Genomic DNA, 26,852 nt, shown 5'->3' with positions numbered 1-26,852 from the left:
AAGGAAGGGAGGGTGGACTCCTCCCAGAGGGAGGGAGAGAAGTGACTGACTACAGGTGAAAATGCCCATGCAAGCCAGAGGCTGGCGTCTTTCTCTGAAGGAGTCACCTTGAGTAACATGTTTGGAGGGACCGTGGACAAACTGCTGACATCACTGCCCCCATGTGACTACAGCCAAGCATTACAGCAACCAAGAACTCTTCACAACCCAAATGACTACTCATCCATCTGGTAACTGACTCTTGCTCTGTCTAACTCTGTTGTATCATACCACCTGTATTTGCACATCCGACCACTGTATATATTCTCTGTGTATATTGTGTATTGTCTAGTGCGCCCTTTAGGCAATTAAATATATGATTTAATCTTGTGCTGTCCTTGTATCTCGATCACAAATCCCCACGTCCGTGTTTCGGCATAGTTATAAGCTACTGCGGGTTGGTTTCTCACCCTATTTAATCCAGTTAGCGGACCGTTCTTATATCAAACGAGGAACTGGTGGCAGTCTACCTGGCTGAGAAAGCTCTGTTTTACTGGGGCAGTGAAAAGGCTCTCTCAGCTTGTCAGGGTTGTAATCGATTGTGGAGTTACGCCGGAGGCCGCATAGACCACCGTCTCTCACCCCCCTTCCTCTCTGTGCCCACGTGGACAGAAGGTGTCTGTGTAAACTGTATTAAGCTGACCTTACGTGCTCCGATGGAGGGCGTAACGTCACGACTTGGAAACCAGTGACTAAACCGTATCTCGTGAGCTCTACGTAGTTGACGTCAGGTGGGTCCGCGAGGTGCAGTATTCATCACATATTGGTGGCAGCATTGGGATCGAGATACTAGTATGTGTGAGTGTGGGACCCATACTCCCAGACACTAAAGACTACCAGCAGTAGCTTTTGCCGCTGGAGTCTTAAGATCAGCTCAACACTAGACAGTCTGAGTGCAAATACAATTAGGTGTGTGTGTGCATCAGGTTGCAGTCTGTGTCAGTGATCATCCTTGGCAATGATGGCCAGTATCACAAGAAGCAAGGCTAAGGAGTTGGAAGATGCTATGAGCGATGGCGGGAAGGACCCAGTCCAGATAAGGGGCCGAGAGGAGGTGGAAGGCAACTTTCTTCAAGGCGAGGGGGAGCGCTGCCAAAGCCCCCAAAGGAGCCAGTTGCCGGGGGTCAGGCCCACGGTGGGACGCACTTCACTTTCCCATCCCTCCAGCCAGGCAGGCTCGGCTGCTCTCCTACAAGCTGCCCTGGACCGTCTCCAGGCCAGAGATCAGGCTGCCTACGAGATCCTCATGGCAGCTACAGAGTGTCGCAAGCAAGCAGAGGCTGTAAAACGTCGTAAGCAGCTACAAATGCCCCAGCAGCCCTCCCCAGCCCAATGTTAGTCTCCAGAGATCCGGATTCCAAAACTATGGGCTGAGGACTTCTCCCTGCTGGACAAAGATGGGGACTTGGACACCTTCTTGTTGATGTTTGAGATGGCCTGCCGTCAGTCTCAGCTGCCGGAGGACCAGTGGGTCCAATTCCTAACGCCATGTCTCAGGGAAAAAGGCCTGGAAATCTTCGGGTACCTGCCCAGCGAGACCATCCTGAGCTATGAGGACATCAAGCAGGCTCTGTTCCAGCAGTACAACTTGACCCCTGACACGTACCGGAAGAAGTTACGGAGTTTGCAGAGGGGCCCTACCCAGAGCTGGGCCGAACACATGCGGGCCTTGCTGAGAGCAGTTGACCAATGGATTGGAGCTCACCACCGTCCAGCAGCTGAAGGAGCTCATCGCCACAGAGCAGTTTTTGTGGAATTGCCTAGAGGACCTCCAGCAGTACCTCCGTGACCGGAAGCCAAAGGGGGCCTCCGCCACCGCAACCCTGGCCGATGAATACACCAACAGAACTTCAGAGGCATGGAAACCTGATGGCTGGAGAGGGGGTAAGACGCACGCTGCACCTGCTGCCCCTAGGCCCAAGTGGGCACCGGCCCCTGCTTCACTTTCCACGTCGGTGTGGGAACCCCGACTTTGCCACCTGTGTAAGCAGCCAGGACACTTCAAGGCCATGTGTCCCCAGTGCCCGAGGGACCTGTCCCAGTCATCGACCCGAAAACCGCCCACTGTCTTGTGTGTGGGTGGGGGTGGTGGGAGGTCCATTGACAATTTTCAACCAGTCACCGTGGGCCAGGCCGTGGCCATGGTACGTAGAGACACAGGCGCTGAGACGGTTCTGGTATGGCCTGAACTAGTGTCACCACACGATTTATTGCCTGGGAGATCCCTTACTGTCCCCGGGATAGGGGGAGTTGAAGCTGCACTGCCCGTCGCCAAGGTCTAGTTGGACTGGGGTGCTGGTCGAGGAGTAAGTGAGGTGGGGGTATCCTCAAATATCCCTGCCAGTGTTTTGCTGAGGACGGACTTGGGACGGCTTGTGTCTAAGTACGTGGCCGGTGACACCTTAAGGTCCGATCCCCCAGAATGTGATGTCATGTCCACCCCTGTTGGTACTAATAATGTAAATATAATGCCTTTTGATGGTAATGTGGGGGTGGGAGATGTAATATGTGCCTATTCCATCAATGGGAGGGGGTTATTCACACCAGCTGTGCTGAGGCCCCTTAGTGTGGCCTGCAAGCATGCTGGAACGTGTTGTCCTCAGGTGTGGTTACTGAGGGGACAAGCAGGGGGCAGACAGCTGCGGAGGAGGAGGATGCAAATGTGGTCAGGGCTGTCCTAGGAGAAGTAGGGCTCCCAGGTAAAGCCTCAGTGCAGGGTTCCTCCACAACCAGGATGTCAGAGGGCCAGGTCAGTCCATCTGGTCTGGTGACTTGGTCGGAAGCCAAGGGGAAGCAGGCACTACCAGCGGAGGCAGCGGCCTGTGCGAACGTTTTAATGGCACCTTAAAACAGATGCTTAAGATGTTGGGCATGACTGGGAGCGGTACCTCCCACACCTGCCGTTCGCCTACCGGGAGGTCCCACAGGCTTCCACAAGGTTCTCCCCATTCGAGCTCCTGTACGAGCGACATGTGTGGGGGGCCCTGGCTCTGGTGAAAGAGGCCTGGGAAGGAAATGTAGCCACCCCTGAAGTGTCGGTCATCGAGTTTGTTATGTGCTTCCGGGACAAGATGCAGGCCTTGTCGCAGCTAGTGCACGATAATATGGAGCGAGCCCAGGCCGACCAGAAGCGATGGTATGACCAGAGCGCTTGTGAGAGGACCTACCAGGTGGATCAAAAGGTATGGTTACTAGTCCCCATACCTCAGGACAAGCTTCAGGCGGCCTGGGAAGGCCCGTACCTTGTGCACCAGCAACTCAATGCCTTAACGTACCTGGTCACCCTGGACCATGCCCGGGGAAGGCGGAAGGCCTTCCACTTGAACATGATGAAGGCACATCATGAGAGGGAGGCATGTGCCCTCCCTGTATGCAACCTTCCAGAAGAGGGGGAGGAAGAGACCCTCCTGGACATGCTCGCACAGGTTAAGGCGGGTGGTTCCATCGAGGATGTGGAGGTGGGCCAACAGCTCTTGAAGGGCCAATGGTCCTAGCTGTGGGCCACACTTTACCCCTTCCAGGAGTTGTTCAGCAACAAGCCTGAAAGGACAGAGTTGGCTGTCCATCACATGGAGACTAGGGATCACCCCCCAATCCGGCGTTCAGCATATTGGGTTTCCTTGGAGGTGCAGGAGCACATGCACCAGGAGATTGACGAAATGGTGACGCTGGGGGTCATCCAGGCATCCAACAGCGCTTAGGCCTCGTCTGTGGTCCTCGTCACAAAGAAGGACGGGACCACCCGGCTCCTATAGGAGGTTCGTCCCCCACTATAGTAGCCTGGCGAAGCCCGTGACGGACCTCACCAAGAAGAAGCTGCCCTACGCAGTCGATTGGACAAACGACTGCGAGACGGCCTCCCGGCCGCTGAAGGTCGCCCTCTAGAGCTTCCCTGTACTACAAGCAGCCGACTTCACGCAGCCGTTTAAAGTACAAACCGACGCCAGTGATTTTGGCCTCGGTGCCGTGCTCAGTCCGGTCGACACTACGGGCTAGGAACACCCCGTTTTGTACCTGAGTCGGAAGCTCCTGCCGAGGGAGGTGGCCTACTCCACAATGGAGAAGGAGTGCCTGGCAATTGTCTGGGCACTGCAACGTTTGCAGCCGTACTTATTCGGGCGCCACTTCACAGTGGAGATAGACCACAATCCCCTCAGCTGGTTAAATACTGTGTCAGGAACGAATGGAAGGTTGCTACGCTGGAGCCTCGCTCTCTAGCAGTATCCCTTTACCATTCACCACAGGAAGGGCCATGACCACGGGAGCGCAGACGGGTTATCTCGGCAAGGAGAGGGTGCGGATGGGCGCATGGGGGAACACAGGAATGTGCTGCCCCCTAATTCCCTCTAAAGGGGGGAGGTGTGAGGAATGTGGAATTATGATCTAATGCCAGCCATGCTCTAATTCCAGCCATTTGCTGTCAGATAGCAGAGGGAGTGAACTCCGCAGGGGTCCTGGCTTCAAGCAGGCCATGTGTACAAATTCACACCTCACTCAGCCAGCACGGAGGCCAATTCATCCTACTGGAAAACTCCCCTGTATAGGGGTCGCAGCTATTAACCAGATCACTCAAATCCATCAGACATCACGGAACCGGGGGTTCATAAGGAATTATGAATTGCCCGTCCGTCACAGGCATAAACCAGTTATATAACTGTGACACAGGGGCCCAAACGGACCTGCCCCTGGTTGTAGTTTGATGATAGGATGCCAGGAAGGGGAGATACAGAGATCTCCCAGCAGAAACCTAATAACATTGCCATGTTTGGTCTCCACCTGCAGCTGGAACCCAGGTGGATCCGTTAGACCCAGACCCATCTTCCTGTGACCTTCTGGTCTGGAGCTATGGGCCCTAATGGGTTTTGTGGATCTTTTAGCTGCCAGGACAAGGAAGGGAGGGTGGACTCCTCTCAGAGAGAGGGAAGGGAGTGACCGACTACAGGTGAAAAGGCCCATGCAGGCCAGAGGCCGGCGTCTTTCTCTGAAGGGTGTCACCTCGAGTAACGTGTTTGGAGGGACCGTGAACAAACTGCTGACATCACTGCCCCCATGTGACTACAGCCAAGCATTACAGCAACCCAGAACTCATCACAACCCAAAGGACTACTCATCTATCTGGTAACTGACCCTTGCTCTGTTTAATTCTGTTGTATCATACCACCTGTATTTGCACATCCGACCACTGTATATATTCTCTGTGTATATTGTGTATTATCTAGTGCGTCCTTAACCCCTTAAGGACCCGCACCGTACATGTACGGCGCAATCGGATGTGACTTAAGGACCAGGTCCGCCGGGCGGTGGGGAACGATTGCGGGGTAATCGGGTTACCATGGCTGCTCTTACAGGCAGACAGCCGTGCCAGGTAAGGGCAGCATGGTGCTGCACCGCCCCCCTGCAGCTCCAAGTGCTGCGATCAGCTGGTCAATGAAGACCGGCACATCGCAGCGCCGGAAGCTGTATACAGCGGCAGGTCGGGTGGGGCTCAGGGGGAGGTGACCGGGGCTGAACTGGTCAGCACCGGTCTCTTCCGAGGTGAGGCAGGGAACACTGATGTTTGGGGTCCCCTGCCAGCGCTGCGATTGGCTGGAATAATGCTCCAGCCAATGGCAGCGCTATAGCTGCACAGGAAAGGGCAGAACCTCCCTGCATGCAGCCATTCTAGCTGGTGACTGCATGCAGAGAGGTTCTGTGCTTTTCTGTGCTGCTGTTGGCTTGCTGGGACTTGTGGTGCACCACCATTGTGCATTTAACCCTTCCTGCTGAAAGAATAAAAAAAGTATCTGGAATTGCTGCACTGATTTCTTTTTTTCATTTGCAGCTATTCCAGATTCCTAAACCACCCTCCGTCCCTGTCCCTTCCGGCCACTGAAGGCTGCCCTCTCGAGCTTTTCTGTACTACAAGCAGCCGAATTCATGCGGCCGTTTATAGTACAGACCGACGACAGTGATTTTAGCCTCGGTGCCGTGCTCAGCCAGGTCAACACTACGGGCCAGGAACACCCCGTTTTGTACCTGAGTCGAAAGCTCCTGCCGAGGGAGGTGGCCTACTCCATGATGGAGAAGGAGTGCCTGGCCATTGTCTGGGCACTGCAACGTTTGCAGCCGTACTTATTTGGGCGCCACTTCACCGTGGAGACGGAGCACAATCCCCTCTGCTGTTAAACACATTTTTGAGGGGTTTTTTTGTGAACAAAAACCTGCAGTTAGTGGTAGTTAGTTATTTTTGCCCCATAAGACGCACTTTTTTCCCCTCCAAAATAGTGCGTCTTACGGGGCGAATGCTGCCATTTTTACATCGCTAACACTGATACATCGCCAGCTGCGATGCTGCACAGCGCAGTGATGTATCAGCGGGGAGGGAGGAGGGGCTGTAGGCCCGCAACTCGCGGCGGGCCTGGTGCAGTCATTGTACTCTTACACCGGGCCCCGCCACTCACAGCAGTATACATATCTAAACAGTAATCCCTAAGCTCGAGTAACTAACTTTAAAGCAGCGCTATCCTGTTTACTACTTTACAAGTAAGCTTCGGGAACAGGCAGAGTGGGCAGCGGCATAACGTCACTCACTCACGTCACGCGCCTGCTCCTCCCACTTTATGAATGAAGCAGGCGTGTGAGTGAGTGATGTTACGCTGCTACGCCTGCTCTGCCTGCTACGGGAGCTTGATTGTAAGGTAATAAACAGGATAGCGCTGCTTTAAAGTTAAAGTTGAGTAACTTAAGGATTACTGTTTAGATATGTATACTGCTGTGAGCAGCGGGGCCCGGTGTATTGGGGGACACTGCTATGGCGGGGATCTGTGGATGACACATAAAGCATAAGATGCTATATAGTGTCATCCACAGATTCCCCCCCCCCCCCCATAGCATGGTCATCCACAGATCACCCCATAACAGTGTCATCCACAGATCCCCCTCCCGATAACAGTGTCATCCAAAGATCCCCCTCCCCATAACAGTGCCACCCCCCTCCCCATAACAGTGCCATCCACAGATCCCCCATAACAGTGCCATCCACAGATCCCCGCCATAACAGTGCCATCCACAGATCCCCCCATAACAGTGCCATCCACAGATCCCCCCCATAACAGTGCCATCCACAGATCCCCCCATAACAGTGCCATCCACAGATCCCACCCATAACAGTGCCATCCACAGATGCCCCCATAACAGTGTCATCCACAGATCCCCTCCATAACAGTGTCATCCACAGATCCCCCCCATAACAGTGTCATCCACAGATCCCCCATAATAGTGTCATCCACAGAACACCATTAGTTCAAAAGCACACCTTTGGGTTCAAAATATTTTTTTTTCTAATTTTCCTCCTCAAAAACCTAGGTGCGTCTTATGGTCAGCACCTGCCCATAAGACGCACCTAGGCTTTTGAGGAGGAAAATTTGAAAAAAAATATTTACTCTTATATATACTCTTCAGCTGAGTATACTCGTTTGGATGGACGGGCCATTTTTATTTTATTTGGGTGTGACGTGTGAAATGTGGAAACCTTTATTTAGTGTGAGGGATGTGTATGTTGTGTTCACACGTGTAGGGGCTTGTAATAAATTTGAAATTAAATTTAGAAGAAAAAAAATAAATTAAATTGCAGTGCAAACTGAGCAGACGCGATCAGTAATAGACACTACTGATCGGTACTCAGTTGCAAAATGAACGTACACAGATGGTGCGTTTGTGCAAAATTCTCAACTGACACTAACTGAAATGTGTGTGTGTGTGTATATGTATATATATATACAGTACAGACCAAAAGTTTGGACACACCTTCTCATTCAAAGAGTTTTCTTTATTTTCATGACTATGAAGGCATCAAAACTATGAATTAACACATGTGGAATTATATACATAACAGACAAGTGTGAAACAACTGGAAATATGTAATATTCTAAGTTCTTCAAAGTAGCCACCTTTTGCTTTGATTACTGCTTTGCACACTCTTGGCATTCTCTTGATGAGCTTCAAGAGGTAGTCCCCTGAAATGGTCTTCCAACAGTCTTGAAGGAGTTCCCAAGATGCTTAGCACTTGTTGGCCCTTTTGCCTTCACTCTGCGGTCCAGCTCACCCCAAACCATTTCGATTGGGTTCAGGTCCGGTGACTGTGGAGGCCAGGTCACCTGGCGCAGTACCCCATCACTCTCCTTCATGGTCAAATAGCCCTTACTTTCAAAGTTTTCCCAATTTTTTGGCTGACTGACTGACCTTCATTTTTTAAAGTAATGATGGCCACTCGTTTTTCTTTACTTAGCTGCTTTTTTCTTGCCATAATACAAATTTTAACAGTCTATTCAGTAGGACTATCAGCTGTGTATCCACCTGACTTCTCCTCAACGCAACTAATGGTCCCAACCCCATTTATAAGGCAAGAAATCCCACTTATTAAACCTGACAGGGCACACCTGTGAAGTGAAAACCATTTCAGGGGACTACCTCTTGAAGCTCATCAAGAGAATGCCAAGAGTGTGCAAAGCAGTAATCAAAGCAAAAGGTGGCTACTTTGAAGAACCTAGAATATGACATATTTTCAGTTGTTTCACACTTGTTTGTTATGTATATAATTCCACATGTGTTAATTCATAGTTTTGATGCCTTCAGTGTGAATCTACAATTTTCATAGTCATGAAAATAAAGAAAACTCTTTGAATGAGAAGGTGTGTCCAAACTTTTGGTCTGTACTGTATATATATATCAGATTTTTTGCCCTATAAGACGGTGCGTCTTATATATATATATACACACATTTCAGTTAGTATCAGTTTAGAATTTTGCACAAACGCACCATCTGTGTACGTTTATTTTGCGACAACTGAGTCCATTACTGATCGCGTCTGCTCAGTTTGCACTGCAATTTTTATTTATTTTTTTACAAAAAATGTTTTCCCTTTTTTTTCTTCAAAATTTAATTTCAAATTTATTACAAGCCCCTACATGTGGGAAAACACAACATACACACCCCTCACACTAAATAAAGGTTTCCACATTTCACACGTCACACCCAAATAAAAATGGCCCGTCCATCCAAACGAGTATACTCAGCTGAAGAGGCATACACCATGCTTGCCTCCGATACTGAGTCTGCCAGTGAGGGAGAAAAGGATGCTACTTTCCTCTACTCCTCTACCACATCATCATCATCTGCTGATGAGGGACCCTCTAGAAGGCGCCCCAGGGTAGCAGCGGAGCCAGCCCCTCAGAGTGAACCCTTATGGACCCCACCCCCTGATAATTATCAGCCCCAAATTCTGGATTTTGAGGGCAGGTCCGGAATACAGATAGATAATGCGGCTTCACTGAACTAGATTTTTTCAAAATCTTCTTCATTAAAGACTTTGTAAATGTAATGGTGGCCCAAACCAATTTATATGCCCAACAATTCATTGCTCAGAACCCTACATCGGCATACGCTAGAACCCTAGGTTGGACCCCAGTAAGTGCAGCAGAGATGGTGAAGTTTTGGGGACTCATGCTGCATATGGGCGTTGTAAAAAAACAAATGTTAGACAATATTCGAGTTCGGACATTTTCTACCAGACTCCAATTTACAGTAACAGCATGACCTGGAAGCGATTTGAGTTAGTTAGGAAATTCCTACACTACGACAATTCACAGTGCCCACCCCAAAACGACCCAACATTTGACCGTCTGTTCAAGGTTAGGCCTGTCATTGACCACTTTAACACCAAGTTTGAGATGTACAACCTAGATAAAATTCTAAAGTCCTACAGTGCCAAACGATAAAACGAAAGTGTGGTACAAAAAGCTGGCTGTACACATTGTACAGATGGCAATGTGCAATGCGAACGTGCTATCTCAATCTGCAGGCCACACAGGAACTTTCCTTCAGTTCCAAGAGGTGGTTATCAAGGCCCTAATTTTTCAAAGCCAGGCCGGGGAGGATCCCAGTACTTCAGGAAGTCATGGCGCCCGTGTCGTACCAGGGCAACATTTTCCAGGTTAAGTCCCCCAGACAGCAAGGAAGGGAAGGACCTAAAAAAGATGCAGGGTGTGTTCCAAAACGGGGATAAGGAAAGACACAATTTACCACAGCAAAACCTGCCCTGAAAAACCTGGGGACTGTGCATGACGGAGTGTTTTAAAATCTATCACACATCCATGGAGTATTAATTTAATTTCATCTTTTATGCTCCCTGTAATATTTCCACTTTATATCTCTGATTTATTCGACCTCACTTGCATATCCACTTTCCAACAACCACCACATATCTACATATTCTTTTCTGTGAGACAACTGTTAGGTCAAAAGTGCCCTTTAAAAGTGCCCTACCCCTAAAATGTTTGTACGGGGGTGCTCTTTCCAAAATGCGGTCACTTCTTGGGGTTTTTAATTTCTGGGGACCTCAGGATTCTTTAAAATGCAACATGGCATCTAAAATCAATGTCTGCCAATTCAGGTCAGCAAAATCCATATTTTGCTGTTTGACTCTAGAGCCAATATGCACTTATGGGGTGTTACCGTATTCGGAGGGGGAAAAGGGTAACCAAATGTGGGGTGTCCTGTTACCCCTTGTGAAAGTAAAAAATGTAGGTTTAAAGCAACTTTTTCTGGAAATTTCCTTTTCACAGCCAAGTGTTTCCTAATTCTGTGAAACGCCTGATGGGTCAATGTGCTCACTATACACCTTAAAATATTCCTTGAGGGGTGTAGTTTCTGTAATGGGGTCACTTTTTGGGGATTTCCACTGTAGGGCCACCTCAGGATGTCTTCATATGGGACAAAGCTCCCAATTACTATTCCAGCTAAATCCGCTCTCCAAAAGCCATATGGTGCTCCTTCCACTCTGAAGCCTGCTGTGCGCCCATACATCAGTTTTTGAGCACACCTGGGGTGTTTCTGTAAACTCCAGATTCAGGGTAATAGATTTTAAGTTTTGTTTGGCTGTTAACCCTTGATGTGTTGCACAAAAAATAGATTACAATTTTAAATCTGCAAGAAAAAGTGAAATTTGGAAATTTCATTCCCATTTTCCTTTAATTCTCACGGGGCACCTAAGGCTCCTTGCAGACGAGTTTGAGCGGAATAGGTCCGGATGCGTTGCGGATGGGTTCAGTGAAAAATGCACAATTTCGCAAGCAAGTTCATTTAGTTTTGTATGCGATTGCGTTTAGTTTTTATCGCGCAGCTTCAATGTGATTTAATGCGTTTTGCACACGCGTGATAAAAAACTGATGGTTTACAAACAAAATATCTTAGCAACTATCAGTAAAAAACGCATCGCATCTGCACTTGCTTGCGGATGCAATGCGATTTTCACGCAGCCTCATTCACTTCTATGGGGCCAGCGTTGTGTGAAAATCGCAGAAAATGAAACATGCTGCGATTTTTACGCAACGCATGAGTGATGCATGAAAAACAACACTCATGTACACAGACCCATTGAAATGAATGAGTCCAGATTCAGTGCGGGCACAATGCGTTCGCATCACGCATTGCACCCGCGCGGTATACTCGCTCCTGTGAAAGGGGCTTAAATGGTTAACAAAGTTTGTAAAATCAGTTTTGAATAGCTTGAAGGGCGTAGTTTATAAAATGGGGTGATTTATGAGTGGTCTCTAATATGTAAGCCCCAAAAAGTGACTTCATAACTGAACCGGTCCTGAAAAAATTGGGTTTTGGAATATTTTTTTTTAATTTTAAGATTTGCTTCTAAACTTCTAAGCCTTCTAACATCCCAAAATTAAATGTAATTTTCAAAATGATCCAAACATTAAGTAGACATATGGGGAATGTAAAGTAATAACTATTTTTGGAGGTATTACTATCTATTATAAAAGTAGAGAAATTGAAATTTGGAAATTTGCTAATTTTTCCAAATTATTGCTAAATTTGTATTTTTTTATAAATAAAAATGAAATATTTTGACTCAATTTTACCACTGTCATGAAGTACAATATGTGACGAGAAATGGCCTCTTCATAACTTCGGTGGATCCACATCCAACACAGGGCCTTATTAAGACCTGCTTCTCATATGCCGGTCTTAATAAATGTGCCCTATTGCATTGTGTACTAAACATAACTGACCCGTCTATGACCCTGGCTTCTAGAAGCTTCAGTCCAATCATGGCATCTATGTCCTCTATCCAGAGGTCATGAATACCACTGATGATAGGTTGACAAACGAGTTACAGGGATTGTGTGAGTGTTTTATACTGATGACCTATGCTCAGTATAGGTCATCAATATCTGATTGGTGAGAGTCCTATTTCCACCACTTCCACCTATCAGTTGTTTAGTTGGTGAGCATCATGGCCTCTTCCTAGGCCAATGATACCACGTTTATCGGTCACATATCCTTGGAGCATCGCAGTCCCATTAAAATGAATAGGGCTGAGCTGTGATACCAAGCACAACTGCAACTTAATAGATGGCGCTGTTCTTGGCAAGTTGTGAGGAGTCCACAAAATGTCAGACCGGAGTTCCCGGAGCCCACCAGAGGAAATTATTCTCGAGGCCCAACCCCTTTATCATCAATAAAGTATTCTTTTGGGGGCTTATTATGGCACCAAAGCATGGGCCCACTAAAGGATCCTGTGGTACTCTGGTGGGCTAGTCTGACCCTGGGGCTGCGGCGTTTACCTCTTCCAAACAGCTGTGGTGTCAGGTATCAGATCCCAACAAGTAAATACTGTTGGCTAGTGTTGAGCAAATCGAAGTTCACAAAGTGGACTTCGATCTGAATTTCTGGAAAAATTTGATTTGCCGTGAAGCCGAATATCCTCGTGCTTCGTGGTAATGAATTGATTTTCCCTGAAATGGCTTTAAAAAAAAAAAGTCATACTTACTTCATCCATTTAAAATCCAGCGCGAAACCTCATGTGCAGTGACGTATAACTTCACCCATCCAGTTGACGTGATGACATCATTACGCGCCGCACGAGATTTCACGCTGGATCTTCAAGCAAGATGGCCGCTTCGGCCTTTTCACGATCAAATGGTTCAGGTAAGTATGATGTAAGTTTTTTTTATTTGCAAACAGTAAAATGCTTTCATATGGATCTCAGAAGCCATGATCAGCGATGACCGCGGCATGTGAGGGGTTCAATGACGGTGGCGGGGGAGTCACAAAATTGCCGTTCCCTGTCATATTTACAAAGAAATGCATGTCGTGACAAAGTAATTAGTCACAAAGCAAATTTTTTTTGTAAAATTCGACGAAGCAGCCAAATCGAATTTTAGAGAACTTTGCTCATCTCTACTGATGACCTATCATCAGTATTAAACACTTGGAAAACCCCTTTTAATTCCATCAAGTTCAACTTTTCATACTTCATAAATCCCAGCTGATTCATGGAGGGTAACAGTCTAAGGCAGGGGTGAACAACGTTTCCTGGTTGGGGGCCACATTGCCAGAATGAACCAATGACGAGGGCCGAAATAAAAATTTAAAGGTATATTAACAACTGAAATATTGTACTTATGGCATATTGAACACACATTATATACCATTAATGTCTAGTTACACTTCAAGGACTCCCATCTAATGGCAGAAATACATGTAAGCAGCCACAAGACATAGGCATACATGTCTGTTACCAGATGGTTGGGGGCCGCACAGAATGGTATCAAGGGCCGCATGTGGCCCGCGGGGCGCAGGTTGTGCACCCCTGGTCTAAGGCCTCATGCACACGGCAGTTGCCCGGCCGAGCCCATATTGCAGCTTGCAAACAGCGGGTTCATAACATACGGCTCCGGCAGTTTGTGCACAGCATTCACTTGAATGGGTCCAAAATCTGGAAGGTACAGTGCGGAATGGAGGCACAGAACCCCACGGAAGTACTACGGAGTGCTTCCGTGGGGTTTCTTTCTGTGCCTCCGCACTGCAAAAAAATAGAACATGAACACGGATCACGGACCCATTCAGCAGCCGTTTGCATGAGGCCCAACTGTTTTGACACATGAAGCCTGTAATATTACTTAAACATGCAATTGTTTTATTGCTTTACATTACGTATAGAACATAATGTGCCTTTTACTGTCCTCAGGTACCTTGGTAGATCCTGAACAGGAGTCACCCTCTACAACGCAAATGTGGATCCAGCGGAAACGAAATCAGATCATAAATCAAATGACGGAAGCCTGTCTGAACCAGTGCCTGGACGCTCTCATTTCCAATGTTTTAATTTTGAAGGAAGAGTATGAACTGATAAGATCAAAGGATACGAGGTGCGCAAAAGTCAGAGAGCTTATTGACACCTGTGACTTTAAAGGAGAAGGTTTCGCCAGGATTATTGTGCAAAAACTAAAAGAAAACAAGCAATTTGGCCTCCGGCCATTTCCAGAAATATGAGAGAACTGTCATATAATGTTTTTTGTCACATGTAAATGAATGCACTGTAAATATATATATTACCAGAGCAGGTAAAGTCACTGCTAGACATGAAAGTGGTTATCCAATGACTAATGTATAAAGTGAAAATCAGACATCATATAGTACATGACAACCTCTTTCTAACAAAGCTAGAACCAGCCCTGTACCTCACATGGATCCAGAGATCTCCTCATTCATTGCTCTGCTAGATTTATATCAAGCTGGCAGCTCAAGGGGAGTGTCCTTTCTGCTGCAGCTAAGGAGGCGTGTCCATTCTCTGCCTATCACAGCTTAGGAGGCGTGTCTCGGGTCTCCGTATCACAACTCAGGAGGCAGTTGAAGGATGAAACTGAGCATGTGCGGCCTTCTCAGTGAGCAGGTCAACGGAATAAGAAAAAAACAAACTGCAGGTGGCGCTATACAGATATTTATTGAATAGGTCAGTGGCTATGCTAAATATTTAATTACATGTAGTTACAAAAGTATTCAGATCCAGGTGCTGGTATGAAAACTGTAGAATATTTTTCATGGGACAACCCCTATAAAAAGCACCTACCAGCAGGATCAACTTCAGTTCTAAAGTTTCTGAGGGAAAAAAGACTTTTATTCTATACGCAAATGAGAGTTTTTGTGCACCTCGTTTCCTCAGCTTTCCAGTGCTGGCCATGCAATGAAGGTGACGAGCAGTTGTAATTACACTGCACCCACTCTTCAAAGGAGACGACAATCAGGTGGTATTGAAGCTGATTTACAAAAGTTTCTATGACTTTTTCTATGCTGAAAATTAGGGTTAACTGCTCTGTTTACAATCTGACCTAATTTAGTACCATTCACTGGAATACTATACACCAATAGTATTTAAAGGAGTTATCCCATCTTAGACAAGAGGGGAATATCGCTAGGATATGCCCCCATTGTCTGATAGGTGCGGGTCCCACCTCTGGGACTTGCACCTACAAGGAGAATGGAGTTGGGGAGAGTTGTGGCTGGAGGACCCTGGGTTTCCTGGGGTCCGTCCACCACCAGGCGCAGCTCCCCGCCTCTCCCATTGAAGTGAATGGGAGCTCATCACGCATGCGCGGCCACCGCTCCCATTCATTTCTGAAGGGCCGACGGAAATAGCGGAGCCAGCTATTTTCGGCGGCTCCATAGAAATGAATGGAGGGCGGCTGCACATGCGCAGTGCGCCCTCCTCCACTTTCTCCGCTCCGTTCTCCTTGTAGGTGCGGGTCCCAGAGGTGGGACCCGCACCTATCAGACAATGGGGGCATGTCCTAGCGATATGCCCCCATTGTCTAAGATGGGATAACCCCTTTAATGTACCCAATACATTACACACTGATGTAGCAGGATTTGCCATTATTACTTTGCTGTAAATATATTTGATATTTATGTGTAAAAAGGATCAGAATAGGTTTATTTCAAGTTATCATGTGACATGCCATAGGCATACAGGGGCTTACATCGCCCATAGAGTTTCACTGTAGAATGGATATGTCCGCCATATGCTTCGGGAGCTTTCCTGAAACTAGGGATACTGAGAATATGGAAAACTGAATATTATTATCAAATTTTTGCTAATTATTTTCACTTAACAGTTTCAGTGCATGTACGCCAATATTCATATTTAAAATAATTGCATAATAAAACATTTTGGAAACATTCTCGGTTATTCTACCTTTTTTCACTCACAAAATCAACTTACTATAGAGATGTTTTCCAGTTTCTAGATATACTGTAGATGACCTACCCTCAGGATAGGTCATCAGTATAAGATCATGGGCATCCAGAATACGGCACCTCCACTTAAGGGCACATGCACACTTGAATGGGTCCGCAAACCCGGAGATGCGGTGCGGAAGCAGGGATCGGAACCCCACGGAAGCACTATGGAGTGCTTCCGTGGTGTTTCTGGCCGTGCCTCTGCACTTCTGCTTACGACCAATGAGTTGTTTCTAGATCTAGCGGCTAGAGGAGCCAGCTGATTGGTGGGGTACTGGGTGTTGGACCCAATCTGATATCTGGAAACTGCAAAACCCCTTTAAGGGGTTTCTGTCACCTGAAAAATGGGTATTAAGCTGGCTGACATTAGCGATGTGCTAATGTCAGCTGAACATAACTATATTAGTGCCATCTCACCCCATTACTGAGAAAAATGAACTTTTATAATATGCTAATTAGCCTCTAGGAGCAGGGGGGGGGGGGGGCGTTGCACCTGATCTTAGATGCTCCGTTTGCCCACCTCTTTTCACGCCCTTCTTCTCTTGATTGACGGGGCCAGGGCAGCGTTGCTCTCCTCCCGCCAGCCGTGTCTACTGCAAAAATTGCGCCCGCACTAAATCCAGACCCATTCACTTCAATGGGGCTGTTCAGATGAGCGGTGATTTTCACGCATCACTTGTGCGTTGCATGAAAATCGCAGCATGTTTTATATTCTGCGTTTTTCACGCAACGAGGTCCCCATAAAAAAGAATGGGGCTGCGTGAAAATCGCAAGAAAGTGCGGATGCTATGCGATTTTCACGCATGGTTGCTAAGGAGACGAGGGATGAGTTACACGGGACCCCATTTACTTAATTATTTTCCATTATAACATGGTTTTAATGGAAAATAATAGCATTCTTTAATTCAGAATGCAAAGTAAAAGGTCAGTTGTGGGGTTAAAAATAAAAAATAAATGTAACTCACCTCATCCACTTGATCGTGCAGCCGGGCTGGTCTTCTTTCTTCTTCTTCTTGCAGGACCTGGCTGGAAAAGGACCTTCAGTGACGTCATCACGCTCACCACGTGGTGAGCACGGTGACGTCAGCGCAAGTCCTGCTGAATGAAGATAGAAGATTTCTATCTTCATTCAGCAGGACCTGCGCTGACGTCACCGCGCTCACTACGTAGTGAGCGCGATGACGTCACCGAAGGTCCTTTTCCAGCCAGGTCCTGCAAGAAGAAGAAGAAAGAAGACCAGCCCGGCTGCACGATCAAGTGGATGAGGTGAGTTACATATTTTTTTATTTTTAACCCCATAATGGACCTTTTACTTAGCATTCTGAATTAAAGAATGCTATTATTTTCCATTATAACCATGTTATAAAATATAATAGAAGATACAGAACACTTATCCCAAACCCGAACTTCAGTGAAGAAGTCCGGGTTCGGGTCTGGGTAGCACAGTCAGTTTTTTATCACGCACGTGCAAAACGCATTGCACCCGCGTGATAAAAACTGAACATCGGAACACAATCGCAGTCAAAACTGACTGCAATTACTATGGTGGAAATTCCCTGTGTCTATGATTGGTATATCTTTGATTTTCAAAATAAAAATAAAGCCTATAAAAAAAAATAAGAAAAAACTGACTGCAATTGTATCTACTCGCACGATTTTCCCGCGATGCACCCGCATCCTATCCGGCCCTCACACGCCCGTGTGAAAGAGGCCTTACTGTTATAACCTTATGTGGTATCTATATGTATTCTTCAGACTGTGAGATTAGTATAGTAATCCTTGTTAAGGCTGCTAACTATACTTCATAAGTAAGTCCCAGGAAGAGATCCTCCCTGTAAGGCCTCATGCACACGGCCGTGCTGTTTTTTTGCGGTCCGCATACCGCGGATCTGAAAAAAACGGAAGCCGCCCGTGTTGCCTTCCGCAATTTGCGGAACGGAACGTGCGCCAGCAATATAAATGCCTATTCTTGTCCGCAAAGCGTGGACAAGAATAGGACATGTTATATTTTTTTTGCGGGCCGCGGAACGGAGCCACGGATGCGGACAGCACACGGAAGGCTCTAGGTCCCATTATACACACAGGTCAGCGCCAGAGTCTGTGGTGTAGCCAAATTTGGCTACATTATAAAAGTTCATTTTTCTCAATAACGGCGGCAGGCAGTGAGATGGCACTAATATAGTTATGGTCAGCTGATATTAGAACATCGCTAATGTCAGCCAGCTTAATACCCATTTTTCAGGTGACAGAAACCCTTTATGGCCTTATTTTATCAATGAAGTCCTGTATTAACGGTGTAAGGGCTCATGCGCATGAACATATTTTTTGTCCATGCCCATTACGTTTATTTTTTTGCAGCCCATATGCAGAACCATTCATTTCAATTAGACCGCAAAAAAAAGGACATGACTTTGTGTGCCATCCGTATCCGCAAGTCCGTTATGCAAAAAAATGTATCATGTCCTATTCTTGTCTGTTTTGCAGACCAGGGCAGGCATTGCTACAATGGATCCGCAAAAAAAAACTAATGTTACATGGATGTCATCCTCTTTTTTGCGGACCACAGAAAACATACGGTCGTGTGCATGAGCCCTTAATTGTGAAATCCCATTCACACCTTTAGGGCTCTTTCACATGAGCGGATGCCGTGCGTGGAATCCGCTGCGTGAAAGAGAGCCAAACCCCGCTCCAAACAGCAGAGACACGGAGCAGTAACTTGACTGATAATGCTCTTTGCCTCTCTGTGACCTTTTTACTACAAAATCACGGTGACAACTTTATCTCATTGTGATTTTGTAGTAAAAAGGTCACAGAGAGGCAAAGAGCATTATCAGTCATGTTACTGCTCCGTGTCTCTGCTGTCCGGAACGGGGCTTGGCATTCTTTCACGCAGCGGAATCCACTCATGTAAAAGAGCCCTTACACCTTTGTTAAGCTCTGGTTTTGCTTTACTTCACTATTGACCTCAATATAGGAAAATCCCAGCACTAAAAACACACTTAAAAACAGTTTTCCTATGTACTCTACATCAGCGGTCCCCAACCGCCGGGCCGCGGCCCTGGAAAATTGTTTGGTGGGCCGCGGCGATCAGGGCAGTCTTTAACGCGGTACTAATGAAACGCTTCCATTATGGAAGCGCTTCATTAGTACAGGAGGACCAGGAAGCGGTGAAGGATCTGTACTCAACGCTTCCTGGTCCTCGGCTTGGCTATCGACTGTGCAGGGCTGCGCACAGCGTGAGGTCGCTCTGTGACCTCGCACTGTGCGCCGCGATACACAGCCGACAGCAGGATGAAGAGGATCGCGATGGTGACCAGGAGCAGGAGAGGTAAGTGTTTTGTTTTTTTTTGCCCTGGGGGCTGACATAAGGGGCTAATGCCTCACATAAGGGGCTGATTGCTGACATAAGGGGCTGATTGCTGACATAAGGGGCTGATGGCTGACATGGAGGGCTTATGGCTGACATTAAGGGGCTGATGGCTGACATAAGGGGTTCATGGCTGACATGGGGGCTGATAGATGGCTAAAGGTTGGGGGTCTGATCTGAGGTCTGATTAACATTGGGGTTCTGAATGCTGGTCTGACCTGAGGTGTAATAAAAATATTTTTTCTTATTGTTCTACTCTAAAACCTAGGTGCGTCTTATAGTGCGAAAAATACAGTACAGTGCAGCAGAGACCCTAGTCAGTTTATATAGTAGTTATATAGTGTTATATATTTTAATATGCACCTTGTGTTTTGTTATGCACGTGAATCAGTCATTTTATCCTAATGAGAAAGATTTCATAATAAGGATTTGGAGAAGGGGCAGAGGGATAGCAGAGCAGGGAGAGGATGGTGCTGCTACTAGGGGGTCATACCATGTGGGAGTAAGAAAGCCCACCATAATGTCCCCCCAGTAGAAATGATTCTCCTTATAATGTGACAGTGCAAAAAATACCCCCTTGTAATGCTAATGTAATACCCCCTTGTTGAGCTAATGTCCCCATAGTGCCCCCATAATGTGCCAGTATAAAATACACCTATATAGTGCCCCCAGTAAATGCCTCCATAGTGCTCCTCTCCCCCCTTCCTCCTAGTGCCCCCCATAATGTACCAGTATAATATGCCCCAGTAGATGCCCTCAGTGTCCCCCATAATTTGCAAGTATAAAATACCCCTTCTTAGTGCCCCCCGTGGATGACCCCATAGTACTCCTCTCCCCCCTTCCTTATAGTACCCACCATATTGTGTCCCAGTATAAAATTCTAGTGTACAGAGCCCCCCATATAAAACACCCCTTCTTTGTGGCCTCAGTAGATGCCCCTATAGTGCCCCAAAAATTGTGCCAGTAATAACAGCCCCCCATCATGTGCCAGTAATATCAGCCCCCCATCATATGCCAGTAATAACAGCCCCCATCATGTGCCAGTAATAACAGCCCCCCCATCATGTGCCAGTAATGACAGCCCCCCTTGTGCCAGTAATGACAGCCCCCATTATGTGCCAGTAGCCAGAGACCCCCATTATGTGCCAGTAGCCAGAGACCCACTATTATGAGCCAGTAGCCAGAGACCCCCATTATGTGCCAGTAGCCACCAGTATTGTACACAAAAAAAAATAAACACTTATACTTACCTCCTTGGCAGCGATGCGATGCAGGCCTCTTCCGGCCAGTGTCCCGCGCTGTACGGCTCAGGCGGCATGATGGCCTAGTGCCTGCAGCCTATCAGAGGAAGAGAAAGGGACACGCCTCTCCCTCCCCTGCCTCAGCATAGCCATCTGTATCGCTGTCCTGAGGACAGTGCCAGCCCCATGGACAGCCCGGTTTGTCACCGGAAGTCCTGAAAATGCCTTTGCCCTGCGCGATTTAGCGCAGGGCAAAGGAGAGCATCGGAGCATGAACTGCTCTGATGCTCAAGTCAGGGGGGCTGCCTGGGTGAAAATGGAGGAATGTCCGGGTTCAGCTCTGAACCCGGACAACCCCTTTAAACAGCCATGTGTTTTTTTCTATGTTTGAGTGAACATTACTACATCAGGTAACTTTATTAGGTGCCTTTTTGGTATATATGGTGCACATAAGTTAGCCTTTAAAAAAAAAATAATGAACTGTTATTGTAGGAAGGATGCAGAAAAAAGCAATTCTGATAGTTTTTTCCTTGATTCCAGTCACCATAAATAATGTGCTGCCTTCATAGTGCAGGTTGTTACACTAATGAAGATGCCCGTTACATATGTCTATTTAAAGGGGTTCTCCAGGAATTAATTAAAATGACGGCCAGCAACCTAGAATTTGAGAAGTACTAGTTGTCTCCACTTGCAGAGCTGCCTAGGGGAGTTAGGGGGTAGGGCACCACTACACACTACACTGCTCTACAATAGATAGTAATGTGCTTCTGCCTATGATAGGCCATTATGGCTGAGCAGCCTGACAGGAATACTCACCAAAGCATAGTATATGTGTAGTGCCCTGGAGCAGAGGTATTTTGCACTGCAATGTGGAAAGGGTTAATGAGACTTTTGGGACTTTCTAGCTAATAATGAGAATCTAGTAATTTTCCACAGTTACCATAAGGGTTAAAGAAGTGTATGCTTTGGAGAGAAAAAGACAGACTTGTCTACCACCAAAACCAGACAGACTAACCTTTGGATGTCTGGTTTAGATAACTTATTCTGTCTGAAGAATTAATTTTGTCTGGAACACCTGCTTTGTCATTCTTATTAAGTATTATTGAAGTTCTAATGCAATTCTATGACAGATGGAAAATATAACTTTGTATCTGTTTGGGCTGAATTTCTCCACTCCATCCCACCCACTAGATAGTAGCAGAGCACTCAGAGCCCTTAGTGTTATGCAGTTAGGGATCGGTGCTTAGAAGAAGCGACTCTGCCAGACTATTTTACTGATCAGAGGAAGAGACTGAGATAGGGATGCTGAGCCACAGACCCTGGGCCACCAGCTTTTGGCCAGGATACCAGCCTTCTGAGAGAGAGGGACAGCTAGCTCAAGCCTTTTCTCAGTATAAACCCTTCTTCTGCCAGGGAGGAGACTGGAGAAGCCAGTCCAATGCCTTGTCTGTATTGTTTTGCACTTGAGTTTCTCCAGTAAAGAAGCACACTGTTTAACTGCAGACCCTGACTATCTGGACTTATTTCCCATTGGGGTGCACCACGCCTTACCATCCCTTCCAGAGAGCATCAACACGTGGTAACACCTCAGCGGTGTCTGGGGGACCCAAAGTAGCATTGGGGCCACACCAAACCCAGATACTGCATATGCAAGTGCTAGAGTGTAATATATAATGAGGCCCTGCCACCTCTACAGTATAGCGCCTGTTATTCACCCTTTAACCCTTATACAGGGAAAAACCACAAAAGACCTGTACAGCATTTGATCATGTTTCTCAAAACTGCCTCCTCATTTGGGGCTCCCCTCATAGAAGCACTGTAAGACGACTTTCACACAGTCAGTATTTGTAAGCTAAAATTAGGAGTGGCAACAAAACACAGAATAGGAGCAGATCTTTCCATTAACTTTTTTCTCTGCAGGTTCCTCTGGTTTTGGTGTTCAAACACTGATGCAGTATACTGACTGAATACTCACCACGTGAAAGTGGCCTTACAGTGGAATAAGAGAGAGTGCATTTATTGAAACTTTTATCTTATGGCTCTCTGTGGTTTGTTTCCATCCTGTATGTAGCACTTCCTGTTGCTGTATCCAACCAAACCCATGATGCACTTCTCCTTTCTCTTCCACAGTTCCACCACTGCCCCTAACAATGTCCAGCTAGCTTATAGCCCCTCCCACCCAGCTAGTTACATAGACACTCCCCTATCACTGCCCCTAACAACACTCCGCTAGTTTATAGCTCCTCCCACTGAGCTAGATAAACAGACACTCCTCTATCACTACCCCTGTTGCTGCTTTGACACTCCTGTGTACATAACATCACATAACATCACAAGAAATAAGAGAGAGCTGCATGGACATGGTCATGTGACTGCAGCCCAGAACGGAAGACAATAGAAATAAAGATGAAAGAAATCAGGGTGGATAAAAATCAATGATTTAAAAAAAAAAAAAAAATATGATTTTTTTGATTTAAATCAGATTTTTTTTTATATAAAATGCTTTTTGTGGAAAACATATTACCACCCAAAGGTTATTCCATCATGAAATAAAGATTCGTTTTTAAATTATGTAGAATAAGGCTGTACGTGGACTCCCATATTGTTGAATGGATTAGGCAGTGGCTGAGGGACAGACAACAGAGGGTTGTAGTCAATGGAGTATATTCAGACCATCGTCTTGTTACCAGTGGTGTACCTCAGGGATCTGTTCTGGGACCCATATTGTTTAATATCTTTATCAGCAAAATTGCAGAAGGCCTCGATGGGAAGGTGTGTCTTTTTGCTGATGACACAAAGATTTGTAACAGGGTTGATGTTCCTGGAGGGATACACCAAATGGAAAAGGATTTAGGAAAACTAGAGGAATGGTCAAAAATCTGGCAACTAAAATTTTATGTTTATAAGTGCAAGCTAATGCACCTGGGGCATAAAAACCCAAGAGCAGAATATAAAATCTGTGAAACAGTCCTAACCTCAGTATCTGAGGAAAGGGATTTAGGGGTCATTATTTCAGAAGACTTAAAGGTATGTAGACAATGTCATAGAGCAGCAGGAAATGCTAGCAGAATGCTTGGGTGTATAGGGAGAGGAATTACCAGTAGAAAGAGGGAGGTGCTCATGCTGCTCTACAGAGCACTAGTGAGACCTCATTTGGAGTATTGTGCTCAGTACTGGAGACCATATCTCCAGAAGGATATTGATACTTTGGAGAGAGTTCAGAGAAGAGCTACTAAACTAGTACATGGATTGCAGGATAAAACTTACCAGGAAAGATTAAAGGACCTTAACATTTATAGCTTGGAAGAAAGACGAGACAGAGGGGATATGATAGAAACTTTTAAATACATAAAAGAAAATCAACAAGGTAAAAGAGGAGAGAATATTTAAAAGAAGAAAAACTGCTACAAGAGGACATAGTTTTAAATTAGAGGGGCAAAGGTTTAAAAGTAATATCAGGAAGTATTATCTGTAAAGAATAAATCAAGGCAACTGGACGTACTGTAGATTTCTTGAAAACCTTTCAAGAAATCTACAGTACATCCAGTTGCCTTGATTTATTCTTTACAGATATACCATGACCTGGATAAATGAGAACCTTCACAGACATCAGGAAGTATTACTTTACTGAGAGAGTAGTGGATGCATGGAATAGCCTTCCTGCAGAAGTGGTAGCTGCAAATACAGTGAAGGGGTTTAAGCATGCATGGGATAGGCATAAGGCCATCCTTCATATAAGATAGGGCCAAGGGCTAGTCATAGTATTCAGTATATTTTGCAGACTAGATGGGCCAAATGGTTCTTATCTGCCGACACATTCTATGTTTCTATATGTGTAATTTTTTTGGTAAATAAATTCCATTAATCCATTCACAATCTCATGCTCTTCCAGAGGTTTTTGTAAGATTATTGGGCAGTTTCTCTCCTTACAAGATATTATCACAGATGCTTGGTTTACTTTTGCAGTTCTCAAAACTGAATTTGACTCAGCAGAGATCACATGCCTCTTTTTCACAGCAAAAATGTTATAACATGAACAGAGTTGAGAAAAATACCTTAATCCTAACTTCTACAAACCTATGAATGCAGAATCAACCTAATCAAACTAATATGAAAAGTTGTTATTCTAAAAATCTTCATCTACTCTCATATTATAAGTTATACCAGCAAGAATTAGTCTTTATGTAGAAAACTATGATTTAAATCAAGCCTTACTGACTAGTGATTTAAATCGTGATTTAAATCATTTTGATTTAAATCAAATCCACCCTGAAAGAAATACATTAAAAATTATAGCAACCGTCATAAATAATTATTTTAAAGGATGTTGATGCAAACACCGGAAAACCCCTTTAACCACCTCCGGACCGCCGAACGCAGCGACGCGTCCTGGAGGTGGTTGATTGATTCCTCCTGGACGCATATACGCGTCCTCTCGCGAGACGCGAGATTTCGGTCACAGCCGGCCCGCGCATGCGCATCGCGGGCCGGCAAAAGTTAGAGGAGTATTTCATCAGCAACCTGCCAGCCAATGATAGTTGCTGGCAGGTTGCTGATTTTTAAAAAATCTAATCAGAAGCCATATAACACCTTATATTTATAAATATAAGGTGTTAAATGGCTTGTCTGCTCCTCTGCTGGTCCTTTTCGTCGGTTGGTTCCAGCAGAGGAGCAGACAAAACTGTGAGTACCCACCAAACAATACACTTAGCCCCAGATCACCCTCCATCACCCCCATCATCCAAATTAACCCCTTGATCGCCCCCTGTCAATCACCTAGTGAAAGGGAAAAAAGTGATCAGTGTAAACTGTCACTTTTTTTTTTTCACTGGTATTGACTTACAGTTTTAGGATAGTTTAGGTCCCTTGGTTAGGTAGTTAGCGTCAGTTAGCGCCCAGCCCACCGCACCGCAGTCACTTATTCGCTGATTAGCGTATCGCTAATCAGCATTTGTACTTTTATAGTATCTGTAAGTGATCAAAACTGATCACAGTCAGATCTATAATTGTATTAGTGTCACCTTAGCTCGCCCTCCACCCAAAACGCAGTGTTTGCCCGATCAGGCCTGATCGGTCGCCCACACGTGAGTTCACCCACGCCCGCCCCACCGCAGTGACAAAAAATGTATTTATTTTTTATCACTGCACAATCACTTTACAAGCACTGCGGTGATAAAAAAAATCAGTTTTGATATTTTTTATCAACTGCAGCGGCCTCCGGTATTTCGCTAGCCTCCCATTTGTAAGACAGGCTTGCTTTTTTTCTTGGGTAGTCTCAGGGAATACCCCTAAATTTAGTAGTCCAAATGGCAAACAGGGGGTATTCTTCTGAAGAGGCCTACAGGATTCTGACCCAGTCGGATGAGGAATGGGAACCCTCATCTGACGAATCTAGCGGGTCAGAATATGAACCTGTAGAAAGCAGTGGCACTCTGACCCAAAGTTCGGACGAGGGGGTTGAGGTCCCTGATAGCACCAGGCGTACCAGGCCCCGTGTCGCTAGACCACAGGTTGTGCAGGATCTGTTTCAAGAGCAGCAGAGTGGGGCTGGCGCTGTCGGATTACGTGGTGAGGCATACACCAGCAGCGCAGCCCATCCTGGACCTAGTACCAGCACTGCCGTACAACATGGTGAAGTGGCGAGCACCAGAAGGGCAGTTGAAGCTGGTACGGTGGCATGTGCAATAGTTACCCCGTCGCAGCCACCGCAAAGACAGGCCCGTAGAGCCCCTAGAGTCCCTGAGGTGCTGGCAAACCCTGATTGGCAGTCACCAACTTCAGCCCCACCTGTAGTTCCCCCTTTCACCGCCCAGTCTGGAGTTCGGGTTGAGACAGCTCAGATCGGTTCGGCCCTGGGATTTTTTGAGCTGTTCTTGACTGCGGAGCTCTTGGACTTAGTCGTGGCAGAAACAAATCGGTATGCCACTCAATTTATATCCGCCAACCCGGGAAGCTTTTATGCCCAGCCTTTCCGGTGGAAACCAGTCCAAGTTTCGGAAATTAAAAATTTTCTGGGCCTTTTCCTCAGCATGGGCCTGACAAAAAAGCATGAATTGCGGTAATATTGGTCCACGAACCCGATTCATCACATCCCCATGTTCTCTGCTGCTATGTCCAGGACACGTTTTGAGACCAT

The 26,852-nt window shown here is 46.3% G+C and overlaps 1 protein-coding gene across 3 annotated transcripts in view; it reads left to right on the top strand.

Moving 5' to 3' along the window:
• RIPK2 (receptor interacting serine/threonine kinase 2) overlaps positions 1-14,603 on the top strand; it is a 76,645-nt gene extending 62,042 nt beyond the window's left edge. For all 3 annotated transcript variants that reach the window (XM_040432273.1, XM_040432274.1, XM_040432272.1), the window contains one exon: positions 14,061-14,603. In XM_040432273.1, coding sequence (XP_040288207.1) covers positions 14,061-14,365 — 305 coding nt within the window. In that variant the 3' untranslated portion in view covers positions 14,366-14,603. The remainder of the gene's footprint in view (positions 1-14,060) is intronic.
• The last annotated feature ends 12,249 nt before the right edge of the window (positions 14,604-26,852 follow it).

This window comes from Bufo bufo, chromosome 5, assembly GCF_905171765.1.
Source record: "Bufo bufo chromosome 5, aBufBuf1.1, whole genome shotgun sequence".
Taxonomy (NCBI): Eukaryota; Metazoa; Chordata; class Amphibia; order Anura; family Bufonidae; genus Bufo; species Bufo bufo.
The sequence above is the reverse complement of the archived record's forward strand: the minus strand, read 5'-3'. Positions and strand labels throughout refer to the sequence as shown.